Source organism: Lissotriton helveticus, chromosome 1_1, assembly GCF_964261635.1.
Source record: "Lissotriton helveticus chromosome 1_1, aLisHel1.1, whole genome shotgun sequence".
Lineage (NCBI taxonomy): Eukaryota > Metazoa > Chordata > Amphibia > Caudata > Salamandridae > Lissotriton > Lissotriton helveticus.
The window spans coordinates 1890480566-1890497465 of record NC_136057.1 but is presented as its reverse complement, the minus strand read 5'-3'; the positions used below and the strand labels follow the sequence as shown (position 1 = coordinate 1890497465).

General features: G+C 43.1%; 1 protein-coding gene across 1 annotated transcript in view; it reads left to right on the top strand.

Moving 5' to 3' along the window:
- LOC144754567 (dimethylaniline monooxygenase [N-oxide-forming] 2-like) overlaps positions 1 to 16900 on the top strand; it is a 207655-nt gene that overhangs the window by 72327 nt on the left and 118428 nt on the right. The window contains exons 2-3 of the mRNA XM_078642512.1: positions 12284 to 12421; positions 13765 to 13953. Coding sequence (XP_078498638.1) covers positions 12290 to 12421; positions 13765 to 13953 — 321 coding nt within the window. The 5' untranslated portion in view covers positions 12284 to 12289. The remainder of the gene's footprint in view (positions 1 to 12283; positions 12422 to 13764; positions 13954 to 16900) is intronic.

Genomic DNA, 16900 nt, shown 5'->3' with positions numbered 1-16900 from the left:
CAACAGCGAGATACCACTCATTTTCCTGACAACTGCCTGTTGTTTTCAAAATCAGGCCACAACTCAAATGGTGCGGGGAAACCTCATCAGACCCCCTTCCACCCCGTGGAGGGCAATGGTGAGATCTAGTGTCCTTTTTAAGAACTATTGGGAGTCTGGCCCTTCCTTCCCTGTTAACCTCTGTCATTCTCTGCACACTCACGGTGTGGAAAAGGAGCCCAGGATGCCTGACCCCAACATGGCCAACAGTGGTGACTTCCCCCCCTTTGCTGATCTTTTACCTTTACTTACAAAACCCTGCCAGGACTGTGCCTGACTTCAAGAGGACGTCTGGAATTTTCTCGGACCATGGCCCCCCGCACTATTCTGAAATTCCCCTGAGTACACTTGACCCCTACCCGGTCAGCGGAGTTCAAGCACTTTGTCCGGCGCCCGGTGGAGCTGCTCTGCTCGGCTAATTGAGGAGATCGGCCTTGGTTCATCCCCTGACCGTCACCTGCCCAGCCGGACACTTGACACAGTTTCTCACCTTCTCCCTGTCTCGCCCTCCCCCCCTGTGTATTCCTGCCATTCTGCCTTTTCCTTGTCTCCTTTCTTTTCATCTTTCTGACCGATGCCTGTGGGAGCTTCCTAGATAGCTATAGGGGAGACTGACTTTGGATTTCCTCCCTGGCCGTCTCCTACCCTTCCGGTCTGTGGGCCGACTTTCCCTTTATCTCTTATTCCTTTCTCCCCCTCGTCCACTCCCTTCTCACTCCCCCTCTCCTCCTTTCCCTCTCTACTTGTCTCACTCGGAGTACACATGATCTCTACCCTGACAGCGGAGTCCGAGCATTTTGTCCGATGCCCGGCGGAGCAGCTCTGTTCAGCTAATGAGGAGTTCGACCTTGGTTCATCCCCTCACCATCACCTGCCTAGCCGGACCTTGGGCACAGTTTCTCCCCTTCTCCCTGTTTCTCCCACCCCCCTCATCGTATTTCTGGCGCTCTGCTTTCTCCTCGCCGCCTTTCTTTCCAGCTTTCGGAGCTTCCTAGAGAGCTATAGAGGAGACTGGCTTTGGATTATCTCCCTGGCTGTTACCTACCTACTCGGTCTTTGGGCTGACTTTCCCTTTATCTCTTTTCTGTCTTCCCCCTCGTCCTCTCCCTTCTCACTCCACCGCTCCCCTTTCCCTCTCTAATTGTCTCTCCGGACATTGGACACAGTTCTTCCTCATCTCTCTGCTATGGCTTCTTCCTCCCCTCCTTTCCTATAAATTCTCTCAACCTCATGGTTTGTTTACTGTACCTTACTATGCTGTTATAACTGATGTAATTTGTAACGCAATGATCCTCTGTTATAGCGCTCTGATACCTACGGGTCTAGCCAGCGCTCTATAATCCTTTTGATGTACCTTCTAATGCAACGTTCCCCTGGTTATGCGCTCTGATACCTCCGGGTCTAGATTTCGCAAATAAAATAAATAAAAAAATGGGTTTTCCTGAACGCTGAGACCTGAGCAACATGGCTGATGACCGGTGGAGCTGCTTGACAGCTAATGAGGAGATTGACCCTGGTTTTCACCCTTGACCGTCACCTACCCCACCGGACATTGAGCATTGTTCCTCCTCGTCTCCCAGCTATTACTTCTTCCTCCCCTCCCTCCTATGAATTATTGAAACATTGTTTATGTGTACTGTACCTTACTATGCTCTTGTATCTGATGTAACTTGTAACGCTACGATCCTAAATGTAAAGCGCTCTGATACCCTCTTTACTTTGGCAGACCACAGCGGAGGGCTGGCTTTTGGCGCGCTCGCCTATTGATCACATTTTTAAATATTGCACAACTCAGCTGACCGATAGCTGAGCTGAGCACTCTACTTGTTTTTTAATCGCGCTATGTTGACCGCTAACATTGCGCTCTGTATGTAATGTTTTAAAATTGTTTAATACTGACTACAAGTATTGCGCTTATTTTTTAGACCAAAACCTCTGACTACTTACCTGCTTATCCTCGCTCTTGACCCCGTTCCGCCCCGGCTGTGTGCCGTTTGAGCGGAGGGTCAGCCCATGAGCGACACTTCCTGCCTGGTCCCGCACCACTTCCGCCCTGCCTCCCCATCACGCAGGTCAGCGGTGTAGTGGTTCACGGCAAACAGAAATAAATGACGTCTTGGGCCAAGCGCAGCGGACGAGCGCAGCGGGAGCGCCGACTTCGCGCCGAAGTCGCGCACAAGTCAAGCCCGTCTGCGCCCGTCCGCGGCCGACCGGGGCTAGGGGCATGTCATTCTACCCAACGCATCTCCTACTCCCCGTCGCATTTGTATGATCTCCAGGGCTCATGGCCCTTAGCTGCTCCCATATGCTCTCGTATCCTTTCCCTTGGTTTGCTTTCTACATCCGTTATTCCTCCCTCTCACCACACGCCCCCTAAATCCCCGGGAGGTGTCGTTAACTTGGAATCTTTTAAAAAGCTTTCGGCCTATTATTTGAATGCCCGATCTGGTGTAGCCCACTCGCATGAACTGTCGGTGCTACTGGACCTCCACTCACCCGACATCTTGTTTCTTACAGAAACATGGTTTTGTGAGGACTCCCTCCCCGTCCTTCTGGCCACTTTACCAGTACCATACTATGCTATACGCTCAGATCAATCTGATGGGAGGGCTGGGGGAGGGGTCGCGGTCATCGCTCGTGCCGATGTCCCCTTCCAAATCCTCACCCTGCCGGATATCGCCACTACGGAGTACCTAGCTATCCGTACTACCTCTACTTCCCCCCCACTTACCTGTATACTCATTTATCGTCCTCCCCAATCGCCCCTACAGTTTCTCCCCAGTTTTTTGGAAGTATTGGCTACAATTACTATTAACAACTCCTCCGTTTTACTTTTGGGTGATTTTAATTTTTGGCCTGCCGACCCTGCAGAATGCCCTTCCTCAAAGGAATTTTCCGACACTCTCCAATCGTTAAATTTCACATCTCACATTCACTCCCCCACCCATGTTAAAGGACATGTCTTAGACCAGATTTGGTCGCTGAATTGCCCTGTGAAGTCCATCTCCATTGCACCTTCTACCTGGTCGGATCATCACTTAATTTCATTTACCCTGTTCATCCACCCCCCGGCTAAGTCCTCACTTCCAAAAAATGTCTGGGTTCGGGCTTGGGGGCGAGTAGACCCTGACCACCTATCTAATCTACTCACTACCTCCTACCCCCCACTGCAAGGTTTGTCTACCCTCTCCCAGGTCACTTCCATCAATCAGTGGCTCACCTCAGGTTGCGATTCTCTCGCTCCCATGAGACGGGTCAACTCAAAGCGGGAGAAGGACGCAAACCTATGGTTCAATGAGGATCTTAAGACCATCAAGCTAACGGTACGCAGAGCGGAGCGTGCCTGGAGGAGAAACTACTGCCCTTTACTCCGATTGGAGTTCATTAAGATCATGACCCAATACAAACAGGCCATTGTGACGGCAAAACCAACTTATTTTTCCTCCAAAGTCCTCGCTGCGGAGAACCAATCGAGGGAAATATTCTCGATCGTGCACAATCTGGCATTCTCCGATAGAACCACCTTGAAGCCCACCCCTTCTCCTGAACTATGTCATTCCCTTAATAATTTTTTCATTCAGAAAATCGCTACCATTAAAGCCAATATCCCCCCTCCTTCCTCAGCTTTTGTGGATCCCCAGTGCCCCCCCTCTAAGGGACAACTCCTTGCCCTTCCTCCTCTAACCAAGGAATCCCTGGCTTCAATAATCCCGCTGGTCAAATCAGGTTCCCCTCTCGATCCCTGCCCTTCTCATATTCTTCGTCATATTTTCTCCTCCTGCTCTGATCCCCCTCTCCAATTTCTCAACAGTTCCCTTTCTCAGGGCGTTGTTCCCGCTTCATTGAAATCAGCTATCATTGTCCCTATCCTGAAGAAACCGGGGGCAGATCCCTCGGCCCTTACCAACTATCGCCCCATCTCCCTTTTGCCGTTTTTGGCAAAGGTACTCGAGCGCCATGTCACCTGCGCTCTGAGTTCTTTTGTGGAGATGCATGGGATCTTAGCCCCTCGATAGGCCGGCTTCCGCCCCGCACACTCTACGGAGTCCGTTGTACTATCGGTCTTGGACAACCTCAGGGAGGGAATGGACACCAACCAGACTCAGGCTCTGGTCCTCCTCGATCTCTCAGCCGCCTTCGACACGGTTGATCATACCATCTTACTTTCCCGTGTCGGAGCGGCGGGGATCGGGGGCACCGCCCTGATATGGCTGTCCTCCTTCCTGAGAGACCGCACCCAGGCGGTTCGCCTGGGTGATTTTACGGCGGACTTCCGGAAAGTTCAGTGCGGGGTCCCCCAAGGTTCTTCCCTCTCTCCCCTTTTGTTTAACCTCTATATCCCTCCCCTTATTTTCTCACTGCAGCAGATGGAGGTCTCCGTGTACAATTACGCGGATGACCTCCAACTTGTCTTTAATCTGTCTTCTTCTATCTCTTCTATTTCTAATTTTCAATCCATTATGATTCATATGCGAGACTGGATGAGCCACAACCATCTGAAACTCAACCCAGACAAGACTGAACTGGTGTTGACGGGTGGTTCATCCAGTCCCTGGTCTTCTTTGTTTTGGCCCCCCTCTTTAGGTTCTCCTCCTCTCCCTTCTACCTCAGTAAAAACACTAGGCATCAAAATCAATTCCCAGCTCACCCTTCACTCCCAGGTTAGTTCTGTGGTGTCCTCTTCTTTTCTTGCACTACGCACTATACGCAAGGTGTCCCGTTTCTTTTCTTTTGATGCCCTCAAACTGATTACTTTGGCAATGGTCATATCCCGCCTGGATTATGGCAACGCCCTATATGCTAGTATACCTGCATATAGTTTAAGGCGATTACAGCAGATCCAGAACCAGGCGGCGCGTCTGGTGTTCAAATTGCCAAAGTTCCATCATGTTACCCCTCTCCTCAAATCCCTGCATTGGCTCCCTGTCCGTGAACGTGTCCAGTTCAAGCTTGCTTCCCTCACTTTTCAAGCTCGACTGGACTCGGCACCGGCTTTTATCTCATCTGAGATTACACCCTACATTCCTACCAGGGAACTACGTTCTGCTACTAAATCCCTTCTTACAGTCCCTCGGTTCCGGAGGAAGAAATGGGGAGGATCGAAATTTGCGACTCTTGCCCCACTCCTTTGGAACTCCCTACACCCAGAACTTAGACCCTCCACTCTCTATATGCAAGTTAGGAAACAGCTAAAAACCTATTTGTTTTCTAAAGCTTTTTAATTATTCCTAGCTTTTTAGTCCCCTTAATTCTTAGGTTTCACTTTTCCCACCATGTTATCTGCCAGTTATAGCGCCATGAAACCGCCGGTGACCGTGCGCTAAATAAATAATTTTTAATTCAAATTCAAATTCAAATTCAAATTCTTGGGTCAAGTTTGCGTTATATAAAACTTTATAAATAAATAAGAGGGGAAGAGGGGATTCCAGGAGGAAAGTAATTTATCAATACGAGGCAAAGCAGCGGTCATATTTAATTTAACCGAAGAGGCAATTGAGTTGGAAAACCATATGCCTAGATATTTAATTTGTTAATCATTCCTGGCAAATCCAGGGGATGAAAAGGAATGGGGTAGACAAAATTAAGTGAGTGGAAGAATTTCTGTTGCGTCTGAATTGAGCTTGTAACCAGAGACCTGGGAGAAGGAGTCAACTCATGAAGCAAAGGAGAGATAGAGGTGTCAGGTTCAGAAATGAATAAAAGGATAATGTCCGCATATGCGGAAAGTTTTAATTGCTGGTTTCCAAAAGTAAAACCAGAAATAGAGTCATTATTACGGAGAGAAGAAAGAAAGGGTTCAAGAGCAAGAACAAAAAGAAGAACTCCACGATGAAGAGGGAAATAGGATGATATACATCCATTAACTAATACTGAGGCTTTAGGACCAGAAAATAATAGAGAGATAAGTGAAATCAATTTGGGGCCAAAACCATGCCATTGTAACGAGGCAAATAAGAAGGACTAGTCTACTCTATCAAAAGCCTTTTCTGCATCAATTGATATGGCTGCTAGGGAAGTCAAGATGGAGGGGATTTTGTTTAAAACATTAAGAAAAAGCAGTGAGTTATCAGAGGTATGTCTTTCTTTGACAAACCCACATTGTTTGTTCCCAATAAGGTGAGGCATGAGAGGATCTAAACGTAAGGCAAAGATTTTAGCAACTAATTTATAGTCAACACTAACCAAAGGTATCGGGCGATAGTTCTTGCAATATTTAGGGTCTCGGCCTTCTCTATGAATTAAACAAATTGTTGCCTCTTGAAAGGTACCTTCTGTTTTACCAGCTAAAGCAAATGATTGAAAGAGTGATGCAAGTTTCGGTAGTAATAAATCTGAAGAGTGCAAATAAAATTCAACAGAAAAACCATCTGGGTCAGGAGTTTTTCCTTTGGTGAGAGAATTTAAGGCGTTGGACTGCTCTGTAAGGGATAAGTCTGATTCAAGATCAAGAAGATTAAGGTGGGATGAAGGGGGGAATTTTATCAAGGTACTGTTGTATGGTAGAGGAAGATGGAGGAGATTCTGGGGTGTAAAGATTTTGATAGAAGAGCTTAAATTCATTAAGAATGGCTTGGTCTTTGTGCAAAAGGGAGTAATTGGAATAGTATATAGTATCCATGAGGGTGCCTTCCTTACGTGTTTTGAGATAATTAGCCAGAAGTTTCCCTGCCTTATTATGGCCTCCATAGTAACGAGCACTACTTCACAGAAGTATGGAGGTTGCATTATCAGAAGTGGTTTTAGTAAAAGCAAGTTTAGCTCGAATCAGTTCTGATAAGACCGAATCTTTTGAAGAAGTGTAATATTTGTGCTCTAAAAGCTTGATATGTGCTAATGTGGCTTTACGTTGGTGAATAAAGCATTTCTTTTTTATTTTAGACGAAGTCAATGATGAAGCCCCATGCAGTAGCTTTAAAATAGTCCCAAATGACAAGAGGAGAGGAGTCGGGGCACAATTAAGATCAAAGAATTCAGTTGCAAAAGAGCAAAAAGAAGAAGAAAAGACAGGATCTGAAAGGAGAGAGTTGTTAAAACGCCAGCAAGAGGATTTGGGATGCGGAGGGTGAAAATGAAGAGCTGTAACTATTGGGGCATGGTCAGAAATAGCAATAGGTTCAATAAAGGAGGAGAGAAGATTTTGGGATAAAGGTTGAGAAAGAAAGATATAGTCCAAGCGGGAAAGAGAGGCGTGAGGAGGAGAGAAAAAAGAGCAGTCTAAAGAGTCAGGGTGGGAGAGTCTCCAGGAATCAATGAGAAGTGCTTGGGAAATAGTGTTGAGAAAATGTTTATGGGTCTTGTTGGGAACAAAATGAACTTGGGATTGGCGGTCGAGAAATGGGTCTACAACTTGGTTACAATAGCCTCCTAGTATAAAAAGATCATCTTGGAATTGAACACATTTTTGCGTGATTTGAGGCCAAAAGGAGCAATCAGGGTGGGTAGGACCATAGATAATAAATACAGTTAAGGAAATATTATTAATTAACAAATTAGCAAGTATCCATCTACCTTCTGTATCAGTTTCTTGGGATAAAACTTTGCATTTTAGCTTTTTATGACATAAAATGTTGACATCATTTTTTTATTGGTAGAAGGAGACAATAAGACTGTACCTACCCAGCCTCTTTTCAATTTCCATGCCTCAGATTCAGTGAGGTGGGTCTCTTGTAGAAGTGCTAGATCGGGGTTGTAAGAGGTGAGGTGGGAGAGAATTCTCTGTCTCTTAATTGAGCTGATAAAACCCTTACATTCCAGGAAATAACTCTGAATGCAAAAACGTTAAAGCTTTATACAGAACTGAATATGCAATAATGGAAGAATAAACAGAGAAACAAATATAGGAAAGGGAGAGAAAGTTAGGGAAGAAAAAATGAATATAGTAGGCAAAGGAAAAACACAAGAAAAGAAAGTACATATCCATAAAGGACGGCTGAGAAAAACATACCTGAGGGGAACAAAATCAAGAGAAGACTGGGGCAATGGCGATGAACGGAAGATGAGACGCCCAAACCTGGGAGTTCAAACCACACCAGAACACCGAAGAGAATGCGAACGGACCAAACAACTATAAACATGGCAGACGGAACCTGTATGGAGGTAAAAGGGAATTAAAAGGCATAAAGTTAATAAAGAATTAATGGAAGGAAACATGTCAAACAACACTAAGAAACGCAAACAATAACAAATAAATATGAACTTTAGGAATGGCAATTTGAACAACAGTGGAAGAGAAAATAAAGGAAATAATATGTCATAAGGATAAGTGAGAAAAGGAGCACAGCAAATATAAACAAGAGAGAAGGAGAAGGGAACTATAGCGATAATAAAAAGCTGAAGCAAGAAGTATACTATAAGAAAGACTTAACAATAGACAAGCAAGACAAAAAGAGGGATAAATACAGAAATAATTAAATAATATAATAATAGTATGACAAACCATGAAAAAAATAGAAAAATGAATATAAACATGTCAACTCATTGAACAAACATAGACCAAACAAGAAACACATGTAAGCATAGTCATAAGCAACTCAATTGTTAGTAAAGCATGTCATCCCGTAGGAGGATTGGTGGTATCCATGTTGGATAAAGAATGAGATTGGATAAACATCTTGAGTTCTGCAGGATCTTCAAAGGACAGGGTTTGATTTTGATACGTCACTTTAAAGATGCAAGGGTGAAAAAGGGCATAGCGAGCACCCATCGAACGAAGCGGAGGACGAAGAGTAAGAAACTCTTTCCGCCTGGCTGCTGTCACATTGGAGACATCTTGAGAAAGAAAGACTCTCTGTCCTAGCCAAGAAATGTGTTGTTTGCCTCTAGCTGCAGAAAGTACAGAGAACAAGTCAGTGAATTTCAAGAAGAGAATAATAACACCCCAGGGTCTGACCGAGGATGAGGAGAGTGAAGGACGTGGACCAAGTCTGTGAGCCCTCTGAATGTTCAGTGATGTTTAAGGAGGCATGTCAAGTAGTTTCGGTAGAAAGGAAGAGAAAAAGGTGACAAGATTCTCTCCTTGCAAAGCTTCCGGCATTCCATAGATGCGTAGGTTATTCCTCCTGTTATGATTTTCCAAATCTTCAGTGTGCTGTTGAAGTTTACGAACTTCCTGTTCTAGAGAGGAGAAACTTTGAGAGTCATTTTGAACCAGCGAGAGTGGTTGTTCCATTACAGAGACTCTGTTCTCCATAGAGGACCATTTTTCTTCCAGAAATTGCATCTTACTGTTTGTTTCTTCCACAAACGGACGCAAAGCGCGAATTTCCTCCAATAACAACTTCAAAGAGATAGTAGAAGATGATTAATCAGGAGATGAATGGTCCTGTTTCAGTCGTCTAGGGTTGGAAGTAGGTGGAGACGATTTATGAGGCGTCGATTGTGATTTTGGGAACGAGCAGAAGATACTCCAGCCATCTCAGTAGTGGAAGAAAGGGGAGCAGGTGCAGAGGCTAAAGACTGCGCATATGACTTTGTGGAGAGAGTTTTCAGGACAAAAACAAACTGTGGCTTGCATAGTCTGCCCATATGTGAATGAGAGAACTGTGAAAGAGACTTCGTATTGACTAAAAATTGTCACAAAGGAGAATAGCATTCCATTGGAAACCAAGTCAATGATATCAGATAAAGCAAGCTGCACGCACACTGGTAATATGAAGGAGGAAGCCAGCGGCGGAAAGAAGTCCAATATTACAAGTTGATAAAGTCCAGTTAGACGTTGAGAAACACGTCAATGAGAGGAAAAATTAACAACTGTAAGAAGAAAACACTTAATAATCAAGGCAACATTGTGGGAGAGTGTGTAATTCTATAAGAAGCTGAAGTAGAATATATGTTCAAAAATTGTTCAGTCGAGTAGAGTGAATAACACCTACATTGAGTTAAATGCGTTACCCAGGAGAGTTGTAAAAGAGAAAAAAAATGAGTAATTCAGGAGATAAAGAAACAGCTTATTGAAATACCCAGTGCCTTGAGGGAACAAACATTCTGCAGATGTGAGGGTATCCGTTACATAGTTGCGCTGTAGAGGAGAGGAAATTCAAGGCTGCTTCATGCGGGCTGTCAGGAGATGATAGCGCGGCTTTAAAATGGCGACCGTGTGAGGAGAATCTGCAATGAAGGGAATGACGAGAAGCGCAGCGCGCTTTGACTCCAAAACCCCTCACCCGACTCATGGCATGTTCCGGTTGATGGCACAGTGAAGTACGCTTATGAAGAGTGCAGAAAAATGCACTTGCGGATTATTTCGTGTTCCGGTGCGGCGGAGCTCCGTGCTCAGGCGGCCATCTTGCGCAGCGCCGAGACTACGCCCCCCGAGTCCTTCAACTTCAAACACAGATTTAGACCATGTGAGAAAGCCAGTGCCCAGCTCTACTACCAGAAGCAAACCACTGCGTGACTGTGAGTTTAATAACCATAGAGAACAAAAAAGAAGCAGAAAGCTTACATTGAAATAAAACGACTCCCAATTTGGTTAGTTGCTCTAATGCCAGCAGTTTGAAAGGGAACAAATGTCATAGCAGGCAACTTATAGAATGTGTTGAAAGGTTTGTTGAGTTGTGTTGTGACTGTGTCTTTTCAACTCTCTCCATTGAAACAAGTCTTAGTTGGAGCAGTTTTCATAGCTGAGCAGAGAAAGTTTTTTGACCAATGTTATTTCTCCTGGTATTACCAAGACCTTTTGTTATTCATGAAAATATATACTAGACATAATTATAGGGACTTTCAAATAGCCCTATTCATACATTGGTCAGGCGTAATTTAAGTTTTACTAATGTCCACAACAGTTTACAATAAGGGGCAAAGGGTCAGTCTACTTCAGCCACTGACTTACCTAATTATGAGTGACGACATTCTGCTCTTACACCATGTGCACATCTGCAGTGGCACGCACTACTGGTGAAATGTGTTATTATACTTAAAATATATAATTATAAAAATTGGCTTTTAGAAAAATTTTGTTTTCATATAATGCATGCCTCCGTACAAAAATGTATCACAAACAAAATTAGCATAAGCAAAGCCGAAAGGTCAGTAGCCAATGCAAGACCCATTTGGCTCTGTCAGTGCTTGTTGATATTAGGCATAAGGATCTGCAAATAAGCAAATTCATCTTGTTTGAATGGGAAGAGCCCTCAGCTTGCATCTTGGTTTGTGAAATTCATGGCTAATATAGCGTGTTCAAAATTGTGAGAAGTGCAGAATGTTAATTTCCTGTGTTTTATTGCAATGTCCCTTGAACTTGCTTATGATCAATTTTAGTTTTATTTTCTTCCTCCAAAGACAGCTACTAAAAAGCCTTCTGTTAGCTAGTGAATAGACACTTGTTTTGTGTTAGACAACTGATAGGGAGGTTCTCACTGCGAGGAAAGGAGACAATCTGAAGAATGAGTCATGAGAAGAACAGTCAGGACAACAGAATGCGAACAATGTAAATTTCCAAAGTCTAATGTCTAACGTCTATTGTACGAGTGTAAGAAGATGGGGGTTTGCCTATTCCCATGAGTTTACTGAACCCCTACTGGAAAAGACAGGAGACAAAAGAAAATAATGTTGCAACCAAGAATATTGTTCATTGATATTAGAGCGTGTTCCTACAGTAGTGGCTGGATTACTTCTTCGAATCTGACAGAGGACTTATCTTTGAATTTCTGATACTTCTCTATTTGAGAGGTTGCTTTACCTGTTTTCATTGATTGTCAGTTGACTTAACAGCTAAGAATACTTTCCAGATTGACATGCAGAGGCTTTATGCTTATGCATTGATTCTCTCATCAATACCCTCCATTGAGTTTCTGAACTGACACCCTACTCTATAATTGTTCCAAATTATTTAGATTAGGGAACTTCCTTTATGGAATACACTTGCTGTATTGGTACAAATTGTACTGTTATTTTGACTGATATATCATTTTGTCTTATATTAAAATATCAATTATTGGTTTATATTCATTTTAATACTGATTTTCAAGATGCTAATTTACTGATGGAATGATTAAATACCAAAATAACTGAGAATTAATCCCTTTACCTCATTCAAAAATCTCTTTATTGACTGTACTAAAAGCCATTAGTGACTCAACATGGATTGATGTAGAGGTTTGGTCCTTTTAATTTCTCCTTGTCAATGAACAAAGGTCCATAATACCAGTGGTGGGGGTTATTTAATGATTACACCCAAAGATTAAGATATAGACAACCCCACTCCCTCAAGCGCCCAAAGTATGTTTTTTGTAACCTTCTGTAGGAGACCATGGTGAAGAGCGTTGCAGTAGTTGGAGCTGGTTGTGCCGGATTAGCGGCCACCAAGCACTGCCTGGAAGAGGGGCTGGAGCCAACCTGCTTCGAATTGAGCGATGGCATTGGAGGTCTCTGGAGGTACAAGGTAAGTGCTTTATTCTTAGTTAACAATGTTAGCTATATCATAGTGCATGGAATGTTGATCCTGTCTTTTTTAATAGCCAATTTTCTGAAGTTGTTTCCCCTCTATTAAAATGTCAGCACCACAGATAGTGACTAATATCTGCAGCCAATAGAAAAATTAAGATACGCCCACAGTTGATTTGTAACTGGAGACGGCATTCATTTGTGCCTTCTCCAGGAGAGGGCAGTATAAGTGTTGGGACAGCAATGAAATGCAGGGCAGATGTATGTTAAGTTGATTGAAATTGAATCATTCAATATCATTCCCTTGCAACTGTGTTGGCCAGGTACTTACACTATGAACAGATACGTAGGCTTCACATTTTAATTTTATTTTGGCTACTTGTATAGTCTTCCAGGTAGAGGCTTTTTCCATATCAGGGCATATGACACAAGGGTGAACTGCTGGCACAGTTGAAAGTTCAAAAATGTGAAGGTTCAAGGCCTTCCTTGACCTTAAAGGGTTATACCTGTTCTAACCAGACCAGAGGAATGCCCAGTGAGAAAGGTACTCATGCAAGTTGTTGGGGGTGAATACCTTTGTGCAATCTGATGTTGACCTCAAGAAGCAGGATTGTGAAGTCGAGGTGAAAAGCTAGATACATTTTACACATGTTGTGAGTCGGCAGATGGTGGGGGTATTTCTTAGGAAAGCCAAAAATGTATATGTGCACACCCAGGCCAGGTTGGGGGGTCACTATAATTTTAGGTCTGATGTTAGCCATGATCTTTAGATTTTATGAAAATTACATGGATAATATACTTACTGACAGGGTGCTTTTAATCTGTCCTCTTAATCACTGGTCTGTTTTTGTGTTAGCCACACTTCATGCACAGTTTTAATTCTGCCAACTACAGCATGCACCACTTAAGTTGCTGGCTAACTTCAGTATGAGTGATGGCATTCTGCCCTTTCACAAGGACCACATTAGCACACAAAGCAGTTCCCTTCAGTGCCAGGGACTTCTATGATAATGTGTGCTTTTTGAGACAAAAAACTGTTTTGCGTTTAGCCAATGTTTTCATTTTGTTTAGATTGATAAGAACCCATCAGCTTCCACAACAATAAAGTTTTGCAAAAACCACGATAAAGCAACCATTGTCAAAGTCAAAAGAACTACAGCCAATGCCAGACCTATTGTTCTTGACAATGCTGGTTATTGTAAGCATATAGAGTCCTTCACAAAGTAGATGTTTAATCTTCCATGTCCCTGTAGTCCGTTTTACGTGTAACAATCTCTTTTTGTGGACTGGCTGAGACGTATTTCTGAGAGTACCTGATGCTTGTTTCCATTATGGTCGTAGGAAGAAGTCGTGGATGGAGTAGCCAGCATCTACCAGTCACTGGTAATGAACACCTCCAAGGAGATGTCATGCTACAGCGACTTCCTCATGCCCGCCCACTTCCCCAACTTCCTCCACAACTCCAAGTTTGTGGAGTACTTCAAGCTATATGCGGATCACTTTGGCCTCATGAAACACATAAAACTTAAGGTGAGGAAAATCTACATCTCAGGGGGTGGTTGGTACACGGTATGTATTGTTGTGTACTTTGAAAGTAGCATTGAAACTCATAAAAAATGACACTATAAATGCAAGGATTTTAGTCCGCAGCATAAGTACTCATCACCTTCCATATGTTATTCCCATTTGTGCAGCTATTGCAGTTTTGAACCTGGGCAACCCCTTGCTTAGATTTGGGAATGCCATCGTTCAAGCTGGAATAACCACAGTTTGATATTGTCAGTTGTTGTGTTGGTTTTGGATGGCTCTAGTTAGAAGAGAGCCTGTTTAGTGTTAACTTTCGCAGTGGTATGTTAGTGTTAGTGTGAGTTAGTGTGACTGTAAAACAGGTTCAATGTAAGGAAGAACTTATGGTATTTTATATATATGCCATAGGCCAGCAAACATCTACTGAGGAAAAACAATATGCATACAGGAATAATTATGTATTAAATGTATGATCATTCATCACATCACAACATTTAACAAAAGAGTACACACTACCATCAAATACTACCCAGACAGTCATTCGTACAATGGTGTATACCAAGTACATGCCAAGGGCCTGTTTCACAAAGGTAAACTTACACTTTTGTGTACGTTTTTTATACTATTTTATAGGTATTTCCGAATTGCAAGATGAATTTTACTAACAGTTAATTTAAGACTGCAGAGACCTTGCTTATAAAAAGTTAGGCCTCTTCCATATTTTTATGTGTGGAGTCTCTGCAGTTGTAAAATTACTGTTGTTAAACCTAAATTTGCAGTTCGGAAATACCCCAAAAAAATAGTAAACACACACAGAAGTGTTTACCTTTGTGAATCATGCCTTATGAATTCAACATAACTAATAGTAATTTTACAACTGCAGAGATTCCGCAGTCGGGGTGGAGACCTCTGCGCATAGAAAGATAGGACTATATTCATATGTGCAGAGCCTCCACCACGAGTGTGGAGTCACCACAGTCATAATATTAACATTAGTAAAATTAAACTCTAAGTTTTGGAATATCAAAAAATAGTACATTTACACAAAAGTGTGAGTTTACCTTTGTGAATCAGGCCCACAGTATCCAAACCATTAGCTACAATTTTTTGTATGCCAAGATTAGGCATGACTATGTTTTCATTCTGTTTGTTTCACACTTTGCTAGTGACATGTTTGACACTGACAAAAACAAAATATAAAGACAGGGACTTTGGGTCAGCCTCTTCTTGCTATTGGTTGATTTGGGTTATGCTTTTTCAGCCACTGCCTGATGAAAGGGTTATCCACATTTCGGATCAGCCTAAGGAAGTTCTTTCTATGCACTGTCTGGGATTACCCACCCCCATGTGAGGACATCAGCTGGTTAAGGTTGAACAATAGATGCCATAAGAGCAGAAGCCCAAACCAAGTGTCTGATTCCAGTTCTGGAGGCCTATACCACACCTACTGGGCCTCACATCGATCAATAGAAGCACACAGAAGCCACCTTCTGCTGCCACTGGACCACTCATTTACCATTGGGTGGACCTTACTGCAGTGCTACTGGAACTCCGTGACACTGCACCCAAGTCACTCTCATTTTACACTGTGATTTACAAGCTTTCACCATCAACAAAATGTTTAACATGTCAAAAAATAAGGGCTTTTGACAGTTTCAACATGGCTACCATTTTTATCTACACTGTGTATGCATGAGGCTTACTCCCACGGTATTGATGGATACAGTGCAATTGGGTTATAAACGTGAAGGCGATTTTGAAAGCCGTGTGATAAATATTGGATAACTCTCTCCCGAGATTGAGGCAAGATCTGGATTAAGCCTGGACTCTCAGTTGACTACCATTGTTTATTGTCCACAGTGATAGTTGACTATGGTGTCCCAATCAAAAATGGGCATCAATATCTAACTGTCGCTTCCTCATTAACATAGAAGTACCATGTTGTCTCACTGGTGGTGAAAAATTTTATGTCATACTTCTATGTTACACCACAGTATAAATCTGCTTTAACCCCCTGGCTGCAGCCGGAATTCTGCGCCTGTGCGGCACATTCCGATCGCGGGAGTGGTCATGACGGCTCCCGGCCGCCATCAGCACACGCCCACTGTAACTGATGACGACCGGGAGCCGTCATTAGCACCGAAGGTGTTAAGTAAAATATTTAGTGTGTTGCATAATTCGTTCACCCTTCACTTTCATCTGGTCATATAATAATTCAAATTATGCGGGAAACATCATTAACAACGAAGGCATTACTACGCGTAACGTTTACTACGGGGAACTTACCACGTAAACGTCTTTTCCACGCATATGCCTTCCACGGTCGTCTTTACCACGCAATATTCATTCCGGTTGGGAAAAAAAAAAAGCGTAGGATTAAAACAGGTGGGTTGGGGGGGTCTCCCCCCCATAAAAAAAAGAACCTGCCGTGCCGAAGAAATCAGCGTCGTTAGAGAGGAAGCTGGAATAAGCTTCCGCTTCCTCTTTACGACGTATGAGCGACGTGGTAAAGGTGATGGGGGGAAAACGAATTCCGTTGTAACGCATGCGTGGAAAAGGCAGGCGTTTTAACGGAATACGTAGTAACGACATACAACCAAATTATGCTCGCACTATTATTTATATTGCCCCATTTCAATGGGCTATTTCTATACATTTCTTAAAAGCAGCTCAATGTGTACCTACTTGAAATAAAGAGGCACATGCAAAGGTTTTTAATATCCACGTATCTTTCCATGTTTTGAATTCATAGATAATTCTGCACCCTTACGTCTTTGCTTTTAAAGCTCATGGCTCACGCCTTTGTTCAATATTCGCCTTTCTAACGTTTCCAGTCTTTGATGTGTTACAAGAAATTGATCACCCATTCAGTCCCACTCAGATCTGCACCAAATACTAGGACATTATCTTATCACAATAAATACAAACAATCACAGCTGTATCTCTTCCA